General features: G+C 52.0%; 7 protein-coding genes across 7 annotated transcripts; 3 read left to right on the forward strand and 4 right to left on the reverse strand.

The window, feature by feature from the left end:
- The first annotated feature begins 37 nt into the window (after positions 1-37).
- On the forward strand, positions 38-1,407 carry V8C40DRAFT_239091 (uncharacterized protein). The gene is made up of 5 exons (XM_083214578.1): positions 38-474; positions 546-642; positions 701-800; positions 866-1,098; positions 1,162-1,407. The coding sequence occupies exons 1-5, from the start codon at positions 70-72 to the stop codon at positions 1,260-1,262; spliced, it is 936 nt and encodes a 311-aa protein (XP_083075579.1). The 5' UTR covers positions 38-69; the 3' UTR covers positions 1,263-1,407.
- Positions 1,408-1,453: 46 nt separating this feature from the next.
- V8C40DRAFT_239095 (OPT oligopeptide transporter domain-containing protein) lies at positions 1,454-4,689 on the forward strand. The gene is made up of 4 exons (XM_083214579.1): positions 1,454-2,753; positions 2,824-3,514; positions 3,592-4,047; positions 4,116-4,689. Exons 1-4 carry the CDS (start codon positions 1,971-1,973, stop codon positions 4,295-4,297), a joined length of 2,112 nt encoding a protein of 703 aa, XP_083075580.1. The 5' UTR covers positions 1,454-1,970; the 3' UTR covers positions 4,298-4,689.
- On the reverse strand, positions 4,529-5,420 carry V8C40DRAFT_239097 (uncharacterized protein). Its single transcript, XM_083214580.1, has 2 exons — positions 5,282-5,420; positions 4,529-5,205 (listed from the first exon to the last, which is right to left on the reverse strand). The coding sequence occupies exons 1-2, from the start codon at positions 5,371-5,373 to the stop codon at positions 4,608-4,610; spliced, it is 690 nt and encodes a 229-aa protein (XP_083075581.1). The 5' UTR covers positions 5,374-5,420; the 3' UTR covers positions 4,529-4,607.
- An 804-nt stretch (positions 5,421-6,224) lies between these two features.
- Positions 6,225-6,519, reverse strand: V8C40DRAFT_239101 (uncharacterized protein; the record flags this gene model as incomplete). Its single annotated transcript, XM_083214581.1, has 1 exon — positions 6,225-6,519. A coding segment is annotated over one exon (193 nt), but the record flags the coding sequence as incomplete, so codon positions are not given.
- A 540-nt stretch (positions 6,520-7,059) lies between these two features.
- Positions 7,060-10,676, reverse strand: V8C40DRAFT_175251 (rab-GTPase-TBC domain-containing protein). Its single transcript, XM_083211660.1, has 3 exons — positions 9,950-10,676; positions 9,256-9,863; positions 7,060-9,109 (listed from the first exon to the last, which is right to left on the reverse strand). The coding sequence occupies exons 1-3, from the start codon at positions 10,427-10,429 to the stop codon at positions 7,183-7,185; spliced, it is 3,015 nt and encodes a 1,004-aa protein (XP_083075583.1). The 5' UTR covers positions 10,430-10,676; the 3' UTR covers positions 7,060-7,182.
- A 2,340-nt stretch (positions 10,677-13,016) lies between these two features.
- Positions 13,017-14,510, reverse strand: V8C40DRAFT_285998 (uncharacterized protein; the record flags this gene model as incomplete). The annotated part of the gene is made up of 1 exon (XM_083222476.1): positions 13,017-14,510. The coding sequence occupies one exon, from the start codon at positions 14,508-14,510 to the stop codon at positions 13,221-13,223; it is 1,290 nt and encodes a 429-aa protein (XP_083075584.1). The 3' UTR covers positions 13,017-13,220.
- A 1,574-nt stretch (positions 14,511-16,084) lies between these two features.
- V8C40DRAFT_175316 (Rubisco LSMT, substrate-binding domain-containing protein) lies at positions 16,085-16,945 on the forward strand. Its single transcript, XM_083211661.1, has one exon. The coding sequence runs from the start codon at positions 16,192-16,194 to the stop codon at positions 16,837-16,839; it is 648 nt and encodes a 215-aa protein (XP_083075585.1). The 5' UTR covers positions 16,085-16,191; the 3' UTR covers positions 16,840-16,945.
- The last annotated feature ends 421 nt before the right edge of the window (positions 16,946-17,366 follow it).

The following is a 17,366-nucleotide window of genomic DNA, read 5'->3' on the forward strand; positions in this document are numbered from 1 at the left end:
CGTAGTCACACTTCTTTTGCCATTTGCGGGGTCTTGCGTCCTACATACCACCATTACTCCGTATAGATCATGTCAACCTCTCAGCCCCAGAGAGCGGTCGCAGGGCCCGATAAAGGCATAATGTCTAGGGATGTGCTGGCAAACATTTCGTTTATACAAGACGACCCAGAGCTTTTCCACAAGGAAAAGCCTTACATGTCATTGCTCCCCGACGACGGCTCCTTTCCCATCACAAACTGCGTCTTCGCGTCGGACCAGCCAACGCCCATCCATGATATGCGCCCCAGGATTTCCGAGCTGCGCTTGGACGATCACGGCTTCATCATTGTTGAGAATCCGCTACGATTCCACGGCGTGGCTCATGCTGTCGGTCAGTCCGACCCTCCGGCTCACCTTATCGAGTACCTGGCAGATGTCACAAACATTGTCAAGGATATCACTGGCGCCGAGAAGGCGTATTGCATTGATTGGCGGGTATGATAAAACCAGTGGTCCGGCTCACTCTTGAACAAGCATGATGTATATTCACCACTTTCCCATCATAGTTCCGCAAGGCAAGCCGCCAAGATGTCATTGACGGCTTCGAAGACGAGGATCCCAAAAGACACTCTTACACTCACCCAGCGTACAAGGCACATGCGGGTACGGACACGTTTAGGTCCCTTCGCCCCCCTCGGTCTTCTTGCTGACGACCTGTTAGACTTGTCTCTAGATGGCGGCTGGCTGACGTTGAGAGCCTATCTTTCGGAGACGGAGCGTGAAGAGGTCGATGGGAGGAAGCGGCGTGCAAGAGTGATCAAGTATGTTCCACCAGAAGAAGAAAAAAACAATGCTGCAGAGACTAAGACAATGTCCCACGTAATAGCTGTTGGCGGCCGTTGGTGCCGCAGGTCAACGACTGCCCGCTTGCCTTTTGCAGACGAAGCACCGTTTTAGATGAAGATTGCATCCCTTACGATCGAGTCGACGGCAGCATCGGTAGCGAAGGCACGTTTCTCAAGCCATCCACGAGGCATGAATGGAACTGGATCTCGGGCCAAACGTGCGACGAGGTCTGCATTTTCCAGAGCTGGGATTCTCTGGCAGCGGATTTTACATGTAAATTCCCCTCAAAATGCGCACCGCTGGTGTCCATCTCTCTCAGACTGACGGCTATTTCAGCACTCACATTCCATGCGGCGTTTTGGAACCCGAATTGGGATGGGAAGGGGTTGCAGCGCGAGAGCATTGAGACGCGCATTATTGTATTGGATGCATTGTAAAACCAGGGCCTCCATTACAATACCCAACAGAAGTTCAGGCTGCGATGCCACGGCCAAGGTTTTGAAAGCTGGCTTCCCCCCAAACATGGCCTTGCGGATAGCCATTCTTTGTTGAATAAAACAAGCCATCTATATCTTTTTTTTTTTTTTTTTTTTTCGCCTACGTCTCACTGATGAGGACATTCGTAACGGGCTAACACGATACAGTTCCGCAATTCATGGTCTTTGTAGTAACTACTAGGTGCTCCTAGGGAAGGGTCAAATATGCTGAGAGGGTACGGAACCATACAGGTCGTCGGCAGATGCCGGACTTTAGGATCCTGCCCAAGAGCAACCCGCAAACACAAAGATGGGCGCTCTGGGAGGCAGCATATAAACCATCCACTGTCAATCAGTTACATGGCAACCCCTTTGTCGCCTGAAGAAGAATAATTGAAAGCAGCGTGGGGGCGCAGCCAGTGGTATAAAGATATGGCCATGTAGGTACCTGTACATACATAGTATGTAGGTGCAGGCAAATAAATACTTTGGGTGGCTGGCTGACCACGGGGGGGAGGGGGCTGTATCACACCCACCGACAGACGGGCTTTTGGTCCAACTTGCACGGACTTGGCCCTCGGGCATGATTTCTTTCAACCGTCGCCGAATCCCCAGCAGTTCGCACAGCTTGCCCATAGCCCTCCCCATCCAGCACACAAAAGACGCATCATGCCAGCCATGGCCGCCCGTTTGACAGTGGACGATGGCCTGGTAGCAGCTCCGCGGGGCAGGACATGTACTCTTACTCTTGGTACAGTCAAGGAGGCCATGACACCGAGAGCAATAGCTTGTGCAGTCCTCCTCGGCTCTGCGGTGTGCCTCACAAACATGTACTTTGGCTTGCAGGCCGGTATAGTGAACTCGATGCCCATGCAGAGTGCGCTGCTTGGGTTTGCGATATTCCAGAGCCTCCGCCATCGTCTCCGCGAGCCTCTGTCCCCGATGGAAGCAACCGTCATTGAAGTCATTGCCAGCGCTATAGGGCTCGCGCCCTTCACATCCGGCTGCACATCCTTTATCCCCGCGTTGGAATTCCTCGCCACACCGGCAGAGAACGGGCCGGTGAGCTTCAGTCTAGGCGGCCTGCTTCTCTGGGCCGTGGCCATCTGTGGGCTGGGCCTTGTCGCTGGCGCCCCTTTCAGGAACCTTTTTATCCTGCGCGAGCAGCTCCGCTACCCATCGGCCACAGCTACCGGCACTTTGATCGGTGTCTTGTTCCGGAGGGGGGACATGACCGCCCGAGCACATCCGACAGGCGCGGGTGGTTCTCAGCCGCCACGGTCGCGTGAAGCCAGTCCGGATCCCGAGTTCAGAGAGGCCGGAACCAACGACGAACCCTCGACTGCCGGGCCCGGCTTGGCTTCGGCCGACTTGAATGAACGCTTTGCCCCGGAGATGAGCGGGCCTGGCATCCGTGTGTTGGTCTACTCGCTCGCTGGATCTACATTATTCGTAAGCCATCCGAGCTCTTGTGGCCTCCCCAGGGGAGATGATACTATTGTGCCAACCAACGTCGATATAGAGCCTTGTTTCCTACTTGTTACCAATACTAAGGCAACTGCCTATATTCGGTCTCGCTGCTTCCAGAGACTGGCTTTGGGCATTTGACTTGTCCCCAGCTTATATTGGCTATGGTATCGTCGTCGGACCCCGTGTGAATGCGTCCATTCTCCTCGGAGCCGTTATAGGCTGGGGCATCCTATCTCCAGCTGCCAAGCATCACGGGTGGGCTCCAGGACCTGTGGGTGACTGGGACAGCGGCTCACGCGGTTGGATCCTTTGGGTCGGCATGGGGCTACTTCTTGGGGACACCCTCGTCGGACTTGGCTGGATCACCCTAAAGCCTCTGTTTCTTCGAGCATGGCATGAACCGGGAGCACGGCATCGTCGACGAAACTGCCGCCCATCTCCCGAGCCAGTTGAGCGTGTTGGGCTACTAAACGACGGCACAAACTCATCCCATGACGAGAACGAGCCCAATGCCGATTCCGCGGAGGATGACAATTGGCCATTCGCGTCGCTCGTCAGCATTGCCCTCGTGATCCGCACAGGCGGGCTTCTTCTAGTCCTCTATCTGGCTTCTCTGTTAGTAGCCTTCAGGGACCTGGTAAGCACCCTAGCTACGATATTCGCTATGCTGCTTGTTCCACTCGCCAGTTACATGTCCATGCGTTCCTTTGGAGAAACCGATTATGGCGCCGCACTCGCTATTGGTACGTTACTAACTCGTCTTCCTTTTCCTCTCCTCCTCAAAATCGGACTGCTAAGAACGGGCGGCCTGGTCGCGCAGGGAGATTGGCACAGCTCGCCATTACGCTCGTAGTTCCCCCCTATAGCCAGAAATACACTTCAGCAAATCTCCTCCTTGGCGGCGCCATCGAATCAGGCGCCGCACAGGCTGCACAGCAAATGGGTGGCTTCAAGACTGCGTACATGACCAGAACGCCTCCGAAAGCAGTGCTATACGCTGAGATGGCTGGGTCATATATTGGAGTGCTCATGGCCGTTGTTCTCTACAAAATGTACACTTCTGCCAAGGTAGTACCGGGCGAAGCGTTTGGTGTTCCGGATGCACATCTATATATTGTGGCCTCTCGCTTGATTCGCCAGCAAGGACTGCCTTCCATGGCCATGAGTTTTGCATCAGCGGCCTTCTTGCTCGGCGCGGCTTTTGGCACGCTGAGGATCATTGCTGATAAACAGTGGTGGCGGAACCTCATTCCGTCCGGCGTAGCGATGGCCATTGGTAGGTCACGAGCCCTCTTCCTCTTCTATTCGCCAATGGAGTTTATTGACCACCCAATTTGCACACAGGCATGTATGTTGTACCGGCCATCACTCTTCCTCGGGTGCTCGGAGGCGTAGTTCTAGTTGTTGGACGCAGTCGATTTGGCATAAAGAACTTCACCTTGGTTTGCTGTGCCACGGGACTCATTCTTGGACAAAGTCTGTCCAGTCTGGTCGGCTTGTTATTTGATGCATTACGTGCACCATAGCTTGGGGCTTCCTAGAGGGTGCGTCTCACAAGGCAGTACAGTTGAAACAGTCGAGCGGACAAGGCCTACTTCTCTACGAAGCGTCCTCAAATGACTCTGCATCGTCGGAACTCGCTACACACTTGATGTTCCATACAAAGTGCAGCCGGGCCGTGGAGGCATGTTCGTCAAAGTTGGTGTGGTAGAAAGGGGGAAGATTGTTTGAAACTATTTAGCTACTAGGTACTAGGCTGTGAATCTATAGTTCCGGCTCTACTGATTCGCTCAAGCCTGATTCACTTCCGTTGACTACTCTCAAAGATCTCAGCGTCTACATGAGAACATTCTCCTTGAACCACGGTAGATAGGTATCCCTTGCCCAGGCAGTCAGCCGACGGACACCAGCAATGACCGAGTAAATATCCATCAAGCTCTTGGTGGTGCCAAACACCCACTCCGCCCAGAGCGTGGTTTTCCCTTCATGATACGTGGAGATGACGAGGTGCCATCGATTACCTTGTACAATGATGCCTGGGATAAAGCCAAGTTTCGACAAGACTGCACGCTCTTCTGCCTGGAACTCTTCTTCCCCTTCATCGGCACCTTGAGCTACGCGTCGTTTTAGAAGCTTCTGACGAACGGCCCATCGAAGAAAAGCCCACTGGGAAGCATGCCAGATGCCGGTTTGCACCTGAGCCCTGTCCCATTCCACCCCGGGCTTCCTGGTTCCGATGCCAAGTACAAGTGGGCGAAGTTGGAGAGGTTCGAAGTCGGTATGGTTGACAGTTGCAGTTGGCGCAGTCATGCAGAACTCAGCCATGGCCGCCCTGAGTTCCTGATTCTGGTCGAGCGAGGCGTATATGCAGACGTCAATCATCCTGCCTGTGGATGGCATCGGTTCGAATTCTCGATCCGGTCGGGCTGTGGTGCTGTAACGAGCAACAGATGACGAAACTTAGCATGGTTTCTTATATCTATACGCTGATAAGAAGTATGGAAGCTTACCAAAGTATGGCATTAAAGTCATCGCACTGTTCACCAAGACGGTCTTCGAATATGCCCCCAAGCAAGCGTAGAAGAACCCCACCATTCCACATAAGTTCTTCACCCTGAAACTTTTCACACTCGACGGCCCTTAATAGAATAATTTTGACCTCTTCAAAAGAGGGGATCCGGCCAGGTAAATCATCGTCGTGGCCTTGGGGCATAAAGGAAGAGTCCCATCTTCTTAGTGACATTGGTTGATCCTTGAGCTTTTCCTCAATGGTCGACTTCAAAGCATGTGGTACAATGTCACGGCCACGTCCAATGTCATCCATGAGAAAGAACAGCTCCTTGGCGGCACCAGGCACCGTGTTCTCATTGAGGACTTGATATTCTACACTCGCCTCACATAGGCGCAGGCTCATCATCTGTCTTTGTGGCGGTGATACTCCTGAGATGGAGCTCGCCTCAGAAGCCGATGAGGAGACTGAAGCCGAATCGCTTGCATCGTTATGAAAGCCTGGACGAGATGTTCCATTGAACTCGGACAGCGATGGAAATCGGCGTGTTTCCGGGGTAGTTAATGTCATGTTTGCTTGTTATTGTCGTCGGTGTCCCAGCAAAACTGAGCAGGAGGACTTGGCGAGACGATTGTCGGGCACAGATTTTGCGTGTTCTGGGAAGAGGAAACGTGCTCGGCGTGTTCAGGAAGACCTTTGAACCCAAGCAGGAATATTCCCCGTTATCTATGATCTCGATGACTTGCTATCAACGCATCACGACGAGATGCATTGTTGTCATAAACAGCCGAGCGGGCGAGAGACGCGATATCTTGCATAGGTAAGTAACGCTTCTATGCACTGCTTTACACATGTACGGAGCTCATTGGCCCAAATAGATGAAGTACCAACTCGGGGTAAAAGCCACGAAGTGTCACCCTCCAACAACGGAAGACGAGGCTTTCGGTTTGAAAAGCGGAGACTTGCAGTTCATCGAACCAAAGAGCTTCCGAGAGCCCTGTCGCAAATTGAAACCGGCGAGCATCGACCTACCACAGCGCGCTTAATTATCCAATATCATGGACACGTCGAGGCACAGCTTCCAAACTCTCTCGCCACGAAGCATGTGATCCATTGCCGTCATTCGTTGATTAGGTTTTGTTGCGATGTGATACCAAGGCCTCGCCTGCAGCTGTGATGCAAGTGAGATAAATGCAAAGGTCATACTCACCGCTGGTAATAGCAACAAGTCAGTCATTTCCGCAGTCAGTACATCGTATTCGTAGAAGCAGGCAGAAGAAGAGACCAGAAGCCAAGACGGAGAGACAAATGAAAGACAAGGTACAAGCTACGACGACTTCACATGTGCTGCAATGCAATGACACCCCGTTGCTCACGATGCATCTCAACCCCTGTGCTAGGTATTTGCGTCCGCTATGTCTGCTCAAAACTGCCTCGCAAGCTTCGGCTCACATGAATATCCTCTGACCCATCCCATGCCATCAAAAAACTCCGTGCTAAGTTGGAAGAAAAAAAAGAACGAAAAAGAAGAGAAGAGCAAAACACGCCTCGCTCCAATATGAGCTGACCCTAATGCATAGATGAAAAAGACAGAAAGAAACAAACAAACCGGGCTTGTCCGTCCAAGAGACAACACCCTCCGTTCTACCGTGGCCATTCCTCCCAAGAGTGAAACCCTTCCCGTACGAGTAGCGCGCCCTCCCAAGCAAATGCAACCTTGATGAGCAGCAGGTCAAGGGCTCATTTCCACAAGTCGTGCATTGTAATCAAAGGCCCCAAGTAGGTGGCGACAACAACGCGTATGGGTATTTCCCAATCCAACCTGCTCGGTGGCATGCTATTCTCCCATCTCTTTATCCGGACCTATCCTCTCTCTTCCTCTCCCACTCCGCTTCCCATGTCTCACCTGCGCCAGCCCCAGAAGCCACCGGTGCCGGGAGATGTTGTCGTAGCTGGGGCTGGCGCCACTTTGACAGTGACCGATCCCGGGACAATAGGAGCGTTAGGAGAATCGTTTGGTAATCCGTAGGCCTTTTTCAGCGCCTCCAACTTCTGTTTCGCTTCCTCCGCCTCCTGCTTCGCAATGGCCTGCGCCGTCTTAGCCTGTACAAGATCTAGGAGCAGCGTGTCGAGGTCGTTTGTCGATGACCTGCTGTCATCATTTGACACCATTGGGGTCGCTGGCATCGACGCTGGCGGCGGCGGGACAAGATCGTTACTCTGCAGCAATGACGACTTTCGTCTGTTAGTCGTAGCGCCCTGAGCAGCCATTGACTTGCTACGCCCAAGCTTAAACTCCCTCAAGCCGGCGGGCGGCTTCGGAGTCCACTCCGCTCCCGAATCGCGGCCGCCAAGGGGATCCCCGGATATCGGCCTCGATCTCATAGCTTGTATTTGCTTTTCCAGCCGCTGCTTGTCTTGGTGGAGAGCTCTGACATGGCTATGGCTTTCCCGAACCTGTTCTTTGAGAGACGACATTTCCTGGTCCAAATCGTGGATCCGTCGGCTAAAGTCCTGATTCTGTGACATGGCGCTGGCTAGCTGGTCTTTGGCTTGATCTAATTCGACTTGCAATTCCGACTTCTGACCGGATGAGGGCGACTGAGGCTTGTCCTTCTTTTTAGTGTCGTCGGTATCATCTGCATTTCCAAAGCGGCTCTCCACGCGATCGAGCAGCTCTGAAAGGTCCTCGGTGGATGGCGCATCCTTTGCCTTGGCTGAGCTGTCATCATCAGACTTCTTCTCCATCCCCTCTTCCTCCTCCCCTTCTTCGGCATTTTCAGTCGCATCTTCGGCGGTCGAGCTGTCAGCTACATCCTCGCCTTCGCTTGCTACTGTTTCATCCGCGCCGCTTGCTTTCTTCCTAAGTCCATCCAGAAGGGATCGCACAGCCTTGCGATCCTCTTCTCTCTCCTCTCGCTCACGCTTCAGCTCGCTCGATAACAGCGCATGATTCCGCTGCAACTCGCTCAGTGCTGTGAGGAGGTCTTCGATCTGGCTATGCAGATACCTATCTTCTGTGTTCTTGTTGGTGCTAGGAGCGGCTTTGGGGCCTACTGGGGTCGATTCACGGCTTCCAGAATCGTCCTCATTTGTGTTTGACGAATCTCGCGACACGGTGGTAGCATCCGTCGAGGATGAACTCGTGACGCTCATGGAGCTTGCCTCGACTGAGTTTAGAGTCGAGGCAAGGCTCTGTTTGGAGGTACTGCGACGCAACATGCTCAGCGGCCGTGATGGCGCACTCAATCCTGGAACCAATCCTGAGCCTCTGGGAAACGCACCAGACGACGCCCAGATGCGACCAAGGAATCGGGCTGCGGCTGTTGCGATGTCAGATGTGCGAGCGGTATTGGCGGTCGCGACTAGAGATTCGCGGTATCCCTGCTCGAGCTGGGCGAGCTTCTCTCGGGTGACTGTGCTTGTGAGGCTTCCGAAATCTTGCACAAACTCGTCGGCGTTGTAATGATAGCAGTCCCACAGACCCCTGGATAAAAGGAGCTGCATCACGTCTTCTAGCTCGGTGCAGGACAGCAACCTGGTCTCATTCCTCCGCATCAGTGATAGCGCGACGCGCATTAGTGTCTCAGAAGCGCCCTCGGCGAAAATAACGTCGTATATCCGGAACAGCATCGGCAAGGGGCATGTGGTCGCGAAGAAACTCAAGAACCACTGCGAAACATATGCCGTTTCCACCTGCAGATCTTCCAGGTGGCTCCACAGCATAGGGAGATTAGCCCGCAGGAGTTCTCGGAACTGGTATATTCGCACATGGAGTCCCGAAAGATCTGGCAGAAAGCAACTCCTCAAATCATAGCGATCCATGAGACTAAAAACAGAAGATGCCCCGGTTAGTACAATCACTTGTGTCACATTGGTCCAAGGGTAGCTGTGCCACCTTTGACTTTGGATGGAGAGACAAAAAGGCAGGGAGACGGAGAAATTAAAAAAACAAGGGCAAGGGAAGCCGCTTACCGAACCAGAACGCAAAATGCCTGCTTGTCGGGCATGTGCATCAACAGAGGCCCGACGAGAAAGGCGAGGCCCTGGCAGTAGCCAATCTTGGTATCATACAGACTAAACGTCTTGAGTACCCGACCAAGCATGCGCTGTCCATCACCATCCGGGTCGCGAAACATTTCAACACCAGGGAAACTCCGGCCGAGATCCTTGCCTATGAGACCCTCATAAGGGCTAGATTCGCCATTGAGTCGCTCGTACTGTTCCTCCAAGCTGGCGTCGCGAGCACCAGACATGCTCTGCCACACAACGCCTCGCAGCGGTGGGGGGATTCCTTTGCGGATCTTGTTGGACAGCAGCGTGGGCAACCTCGCTGCGGTTTGCTGGTAGTCCTTGACGAGGGCTGCGTAGAATTCAAGATCTGTCATCGGTGGTGGGGGCAACATCGAGTATCGTAACGCGGCGGGTGTAGGGTCGCGAACCATCTTACGGAGCTTAGCCATCGACGGCGGGCGCGGTCTACTAGGCTGAAGCTTCTCAACAAGCTGGACCTTGACGGTCTTTGGATTTGTCGCCAGCTTGGCATTTTCCTGCTCTAAACGGGCCAGAAGCAAAGCGGTGGACTGCAATCACAGGTCAGCGGGGATGGCCCATTGAATGGGGGGAAGACGACATGGCCTGCGTGTCATGACAAAGTATGTACACGTACATTATCAGTCTCTTCGTCTTTGGTCTGTTCATCTTCCGTCTTTTCCAGTTCCGCCCAGTTAACCTCCTCTGGATCCGAGCAATCGCTATCGACATCGTCAAATTCTCCAAGCTCGTCCTGAAGGCTGCGGTTAGGTTCTGCCGGGGCAGCCAAAGTAGCGGTCGAGTTTCGAGAGGCGGTTGTCGCATCGAGGCCACCCTCGTCGGTTGGCTTACTGTCACTGTTCGTGTTACTGTTCGTGTTACTGTTCGTGTTACTGTCCGTTGGCAGCGTGGGTGAGTCGGGCTGTTTGGTTTCGAGACAATTGTTGGTGTCCAGCGACAGCGCCGGCGGCTCAGAGAGCCTCACGGTAACCATGGAATCACGGGTCGTCTTTGGTGTCACAGTTTCGGCATCGTCGACGGGCTTCGGGACTGTTTCGGCAGCCAAGGTGGGAGTAGACGGCTCGTGGCCGTGCTTTTCGCCGGCGTCCATTGCCATCAGGGCCCGCCTGGCTGGTCGTCGAGAAGAAGTTTTGGTGTTGAGCCTGCTCTGCAGTAGGTGGATAGTGAGGGCTCGTGGTGAGGCGAGTTGCTTTGCTCCAAAGCCTTGTCCCTATTGTCCCGGGGGGAGACTTCAGATACCGCCTTCCTCCTTTCCGCCGTGAAGACGGCAGAGATACGGGTAGCGCAAAGTGGTTCGACTCGATTCCTGGAGCAGTCTGTGCTCAGCACCTCGTACCCAGTACCCTGTATCTACTGTACTAGATACGATGATCAGGGAACAGGTAGATCGGATAGTACTGTACGAGCAAGTACAGCACCAACGTAAAAGCGGCCCTGGATACCCCGAGCCTGCGCCGGTGTGAGAAAGAGCAGCCTTGGTTAGCGGATGTTCGGTGAGCGGAGTACTCGTACGGCAAAGGCTCGTTTCATCGAGGGGTTAAAGGAGTTGCTTGTCTGAAGGCCGGGGGTCGCCTTGCCGGGTCCGTAAAATCAAGATTGGAGAGGGAGAGAGAGAGAAAAAAGAAACGACGAAAAATCCCCAAGGCCAAGGGCAGAAAGATCCCCCGGGGACAGGCCTAGGCTGTGGGGAAGAAGCGGCGTGCTGTAGGTGAGCGAGCAGACGGTACAGTCCACAGTCCGGGCAGCGTGGATGGATGGAGTCGTGCCCAGATTGCTAAAGTGTAGTAGACGACTAGATACCGTGCTAGTCCTGAGCCCCGGAAGCGCCGTCGATGAAGTTGGCAGCTCAATTGGCGTGGGCGAGAAATTGCACCGGCTCGATGCAGCGACGGGCTCATCATCGAGTTTCGATTTCTGGTGTGTGCAATGCATATGGGGTAGCATCAGGTCAACCCATTCGTATCATTGGATGCTAATTGTCCGCTCGAGTACACGGCACCTCCAAGCACAAAGGTAACAGGGTACTCGACCTTGTGCCGCCATCCGTGTGCAGCTCCAGGTATCTCCCAAACCTGAAGTGGTGCCACGGCACGGTACCCAGGCTGTAGCGTCAGGGGTCGTTCGACCCGCCCTGACCACCTTTGCGACTTTGTGTGCGAGTGGGCTCGTCAATGCATCACATCGAGCGGTCACTTTCAACTGGCCGTGTGTAACATTTGGCGTCATGCAGCAAACTAACGTGAGGTTACTGTGCAGACGTCAGTCATGTTTCTTTCGGGAAATTTTGTATGTGTTTTTCCTTCTTGTTGTTTTTCATGTTCTTTTTTTCTTTTTGTGGCGTTCTGCCAGTGCCCGTCATTTCACTAAGTCTAGCCGCTATCCGCAATCCCCTGATTTCCGTCTCTCTGCCCTATGTACTCCGTACAGCCGTACAGCATCTCCTGCTTCATCTCATCTGTCAAAAACCAAAACACCCCCACAATTTCTAAAGCGCAAAATGAAGCATGCAAGAGGCCGTGGAGATTGGCCTTGCCCTCACTTTGAGATCAGCGCCATTGTCCCTCGTTTGAATGGCCAGCAGTCGCTGTTGCTGGTAAAAATAACCGCTGACACTCGCCACAAAGGGGATGCCAACGCCAAGGAAGATCCACCCCACGCGCGGGAGAACATGGGTGGATCCTTGCCACCTCCTGTGGCGCGAGCTGATGGGAGAAGAAGCTCCAGCCACCTCTTAAAGCCCACATCTCGACGTCTTCCAGGATATTGGGTATTGTAGAGATTTTAGACGCCAGCCACCAAATTACAAACAGATGCCATGCAGCAAATCAGAAGATTCTATGCCTTCTTTCCCGGTCGGTGGTGTGTCTGAAGACTATTCTATTTTTCGTGTTAAATGTAGAGTGAAGCGCTTGTTGCTCATTCGCTAGACGATATGGAGTCCATAGGTATTCCTGTTAGGTATGAGTTGTACAAGATGCCGTTCCACTTCGAGATGTCCTCATCAGGTTTGGGAAAAATTGGGCAACGCTATTCATACATGGGTCAGGCGAAGATCCCATTGGAGCAACACCGGTTACGATCCAATAACCTGGTTACTTTTTCAACGTAGAGACATACGAGCAAAAGCTTTACAATTGCCTGCTTGTTAACCGGATGATCTCGGCCTGGCATGATTCATTCGTCGCCTCCCAACCGATGCATTGGCATGATGTTACAACTCACAAATCGACAATGACCAAGAGAAACAAATCTTGCCACCAGCATACCCAGAACAAATCCGAGTGAGGAGATTTTTTTTTTCTCTCATACTGCATCACACCGCTGTTCTTCTTCAGTGAAGCTACCAACGTTAGTCTCACTAGCATAGCGCTGCAGCATACAGGGATCCAATTCTCCAACTCAGCATCATAGAGAACTAAACTGCTTGCAGTACAAGTAAGCCATTGCTGCATCGAGCTAAGAACAAGCGATTTCTGCATCGCTCTGCTTTGGGGAAAACTGACAAGGAAATGAACTGCTTGTTCCCCAGTGCGGCTCTCTCATAGGACCGATGCATGTCTCTGGTCTCCATCCGGCATCCATCCGGCAACTGACGTAGAGAGATCTATCGGCCAGGCATCGAGTCTACTTGTACGACAAGACATGAGCTTTAATTCATGGATGCCTTACGGCAAGCAAGTATGGAGTGTACGTACGAGTACTCGGCGGGATGAGCTGAAGAGGTTTGCACAGGTAGTTGAATAGCATTGCACATGTATGTCTATTAATGCCCTCTCTACCTCATGCTGTGGAATGATACAAGTGTTCAATAATACCCTGCCCCCATCATCATCTTGACTGGTCTTTTTTAACAAGGCTTCTTTGACTGGCACCCCCCCTTCTTCTATCTAAATGGGCCTCTTGGACAGTGTCAAATGCGGATCAACAATATTTCGAGACGCATCTCCGCCATCGAAGAAACGTTCGCATATGATCTCGTGCCAATTGGGTCCATATTTACTCTCGCATATAATCGCAATCTCATTTGCCACTTCCTCGCTCACATCTCTCCACTCTATCTCTGTGATTTCAGCTCTGTGTTGTGCCAAAGTTATAATCTCGAACGCGTGTCCTGCCCACACTCCCCTGTGGATAGGTATGGGACAGTCAATGCTGTCGCAGGGATCTGTTGACCAGCAAATGCGCGATATGATAACTTGGCCAAATCCAAATCCATCAATGAAAGGACCGTGGATGAATTCTGGTTTCAGAGCAATGGCTTCCGAGCGGACAAATTCCCTCGCTGTCAAGTTCCGAAGAATCCATGGCTGGTCTTGTGGAAAGTAGGTTGCCTCTTCGGCAATGATGTCCCGATATGTCGACTTGAATGCAGGATCATACCTGAATTTGTTCCGATCTCTACATGCTGCATATATATCTATCGACAATTCTGACAGAGTGTGAAATCTTTCCTTTCTGGCAAAGAGGGGAAGAGTGAAGTGATACAGCGTCGTAGGGACGTCCGACGTCCACGTGACATCGGGGACGTCGTAGTTGTAAGGTATGTCAACTGTTGTTGGTAGTTCATCCAATTCTTCTGCAGAGAACAATCCTGGAGGAAAGTCCATTGTTTCAACGTCATCTCCCACAAAGACTATCCTCAGAGCAGCCCAACGCCCCAAAAATGAAGCGTAATGCGTGCGGAGATGATCCCTTGCAATGGCCCAGAGATATTTGCTTGCCAGACCGAGGCAAACAAGGTCTTCGACGAAGTTGATTCGATCAAAAATCAGTCGATGCAATTCCAAGGGGAGGTTGGAAAATGTGGCAGGATTGGTATTGACCCCGTCCTTTGCGTCGCTGGGCTTTGTTTTTGCCCGCTGCTGGTGCGGAGAGGAGTCGGTATGCTCTCCGCTGTTGGCTTTGCGCTTTAGATGCTCCCTTTCCTGCATCTCCTTGGGGGAGTCTCCAGCGGTTGCTTCGACAATCCGGCATTCGTCCTGGAGCTGTGACGCTGAGCCCGTAGATGTGGCCATGTCAGGTCTCGACGGGACGTCTTGCAGTTGAATGGGTACAGCAACGAGGCGCTCGATTTCGCTTCCCATCCAGTTGAAAAGCATCAGTCCAGGCGGACCTCTTAACTTGGTGTATCTCCCGACTTTTGGAGCTATGAGTTGGAAACATTCATGATACGCCATGCTAACGATATCAGATATTGGACTGTGCTTTGACACGATATGAATTTGATAAAGATGAGACTCGCTGAGAATCCGCATCTGCAGCTGGACTTTAACATACCTGCCAATGGAAGAAAGTGAGGGCAAGAGCAAGAGCGGTAACACGGAAGGTTCAAGTTATTGGAAGCCATCTGCACTTACTTCGCCTATCTGTTGACCTCTTCGTGAAGCCAAGCCTCTTTTTCCGGACACTGGTGGCAGGTGGTTGGCAAAACCTCCAGATCTTTGCAGTGAATCACATCCAGGCATTTGACCTCCATGAATCTTACTCTCCTATTCCGCGAAGCTAGCAACTGGCACCGCCTGCTGTAAGCCGACACTTGAATCTGGTACAGTAAATGCGATCCATACTAAAAAACCACGGAGTGACAGCATTCCAGACACTGCACAGGTGCTATATTAGCGTCAAAAAGGTCTCGGTCACCGCCAGGCTACAAAAGAAAGCCCAAGATGACTTAGGAAGCAATTCGAAAAGCTATAAAGGGACTCAGATGCGCATATGAGTCAGTCAAGGTCGTTACCGTGGCGCAAGCTTTTGGTGGTCCTAAACCCTCCTCTATGCTGGAGGGAACAAATCACTAGGTGAGATCAAAACTCCTCCATGGAGCTGGAGTTCTCCGAGGTTGTTGGACGGAAGCTTTGTGGCGTTCATGGCACAGACCGTCAACTCCATGTCCCACTACGAAAATTCCATGGTTGGCTCGACATGTCGACTCATGGAAGCTACGGCTCGACACTTCTCTTTTTACGCTTCTTTATGATCTGATCCAATGGAGTCCTGGCTGAAAGAATCCGGAGCGGTAGGGTTGGAGGACCTGGAGCTGGTCGAGTTTCCGGTCACCGGGCGTGGTGCTAGAGCACTGCGGCGTTTCAAGCAAGGAGAAAGGATTCTCACAATTCCTGGTGACTGCCTATGGACAGTTGAGCATGCATATGCGGATCCTCTTCTTGGGCCAGTCCTTTGCTCTACACAGCCGCCCTTGTCCGTCGAAGATACTTTGGCTATCTATCTCCTTTTCGTACGATCGCGCGAGTCTGGATATGATGGCCCACGAAGTCATGTGGCAGCGTTACCCGCGAGCTACTCTTCAAGCATCTTCTTTGAGGAGGACGAATTGGAGGTTTGCGCCGGGACTTCACTATATACTGTCACGAAGCAACTGAAGCAGAGAATCGAGGACGATCACAGGGGACTGGTTATGCGAGTGCTTGGACTGCATCCAGATCTTTTCCCACTCGACAAATTTACTATCGCAGATGTAGGTGCTATATGCGCGTGATGGATACTCCGAACCATTGACCAACGTCTCCTGCTCTTCTCTTTAGTACAAATGGGCTCTCTGCAGCGTCTGGAGTCGTGCGATGGATTTCGCACTGCCCGATGGAAAATCGTTTCGAGTTTTGGCGCCCTTTGCAGATATGTTAAACCACTCGCCTGAGGTTATGCAATGCCATGCCTACGATCCCTTGTCTGGAAGTCTCTCTGTCCTTGCGGGGAAGGACTATGAAGTTGGAGACCAAGTAAATCCACCTTACACCCTGATTATACTATATATACGCTTATTTGAGACTGTTTCTTTAGGTTTTTATCTTCTACGGATCTATTCCAAATAATCGTCTTTTACGTCTTTATGGTTTTGTCATGCTCGATAACCCTAATGACAGCTATGATCTTGTTCTTTCAACACATCCTATGGCCCCCTTTTATGGAAAAAAGCAGAAGCTCTGGGCATTGGCCGGGCTCGATTCGATTTCTACCATCTCCCTTACTCTCACAGATCCTCTACCGAAAAACGTCCTTCAATATCTCCGTATTCAGCGGCTGGATGAATCAGATCTTGCTGCCATAGCGCTTCAGAAACTCGATACACGTGAGAAAATCAGCGATGCCAAGGAGGTGGAAGTTCTGCAGTTTGTGGCAGAATCGATTGGAAGTCTTCTGGACGGCTTCAGGACTCGATTAGAAAAGCTACAGGAAAACCTCGCAGAGGGCGTCTATCCTCCAGGAGGGAACGCATGGGCGGCGGCGCACGTCAGCCTGGGCGAACAGCGGGTGCTGAGACTGGCGAGAAAGAGAGCCGAGGAGCTGTTGGCGGCTGTGAGGAGTGGAAATGGGATTGAAAGACCTTTATCATTGCCGCTGCATTGGTGTGCAAATTGTGGAAAGGATTATGTGCCGTTGAGGTTGTGCGGGAGGTGTAAGGGGGTCATGTATTGCGGACGGGCTTGTCAGGTTGCCCATTTCAAACAGCACAAGGAGATATGTCGGGCAACAATCAATAAGACCTGATCTATGATGAGATGAGCATAGAAACGTCCTCGCGTTCCACATGATTGCGCAAGATGACTTCGCTTATTAGATATCTGGGCCCTTGAACATACTCGTATGTGACAGGTAAAAGAGCGATGGCAACAGAAGGTTGCGGTCACAGAGATACACCGGCACCATAGGTAGGTACCAGGTAGTAATCTTCGAGACAGTTAGGTATTCTCGTGCAAGTATTACCTGCTAGGTACCAGGTTAACACAGCTTATACTAAGGTACTCCGTACCGGCGGAAATACTCCTAGAGCGCGAAGAATTGGATGAAGTGCAAGAGGGTGTGATGGAGCAGATTGTATCAATGCCGCTGCAGGCACATTTAACTTTTCCTAACCACCCATACGTTTGAAATGGAATGGTACATGTCATATATGATTCTTTTGTTGATCTGACCGATTTCTCCATTATTGACCTGGATCTCATGACCCTTGCCTGTAACAGACATGAGATGATCTCGGGACAAATAGTAACACATTCCGAATTCCATGGCTAGAG

Source organism: Trichoderma camerunense (assembly GCF_050948025.1).
Source record: "Trichoderma camerunense strain CBS 138272 chromosome Unknown V8C40scaffold_5, whole genome shotgun sequence".
NCBI lineage: Eukaryota > Fungi > Ascomycota > Sordariomycetes > Hypocreales > Hypocreaceae > Trichoderma > Trichoderma camerunense.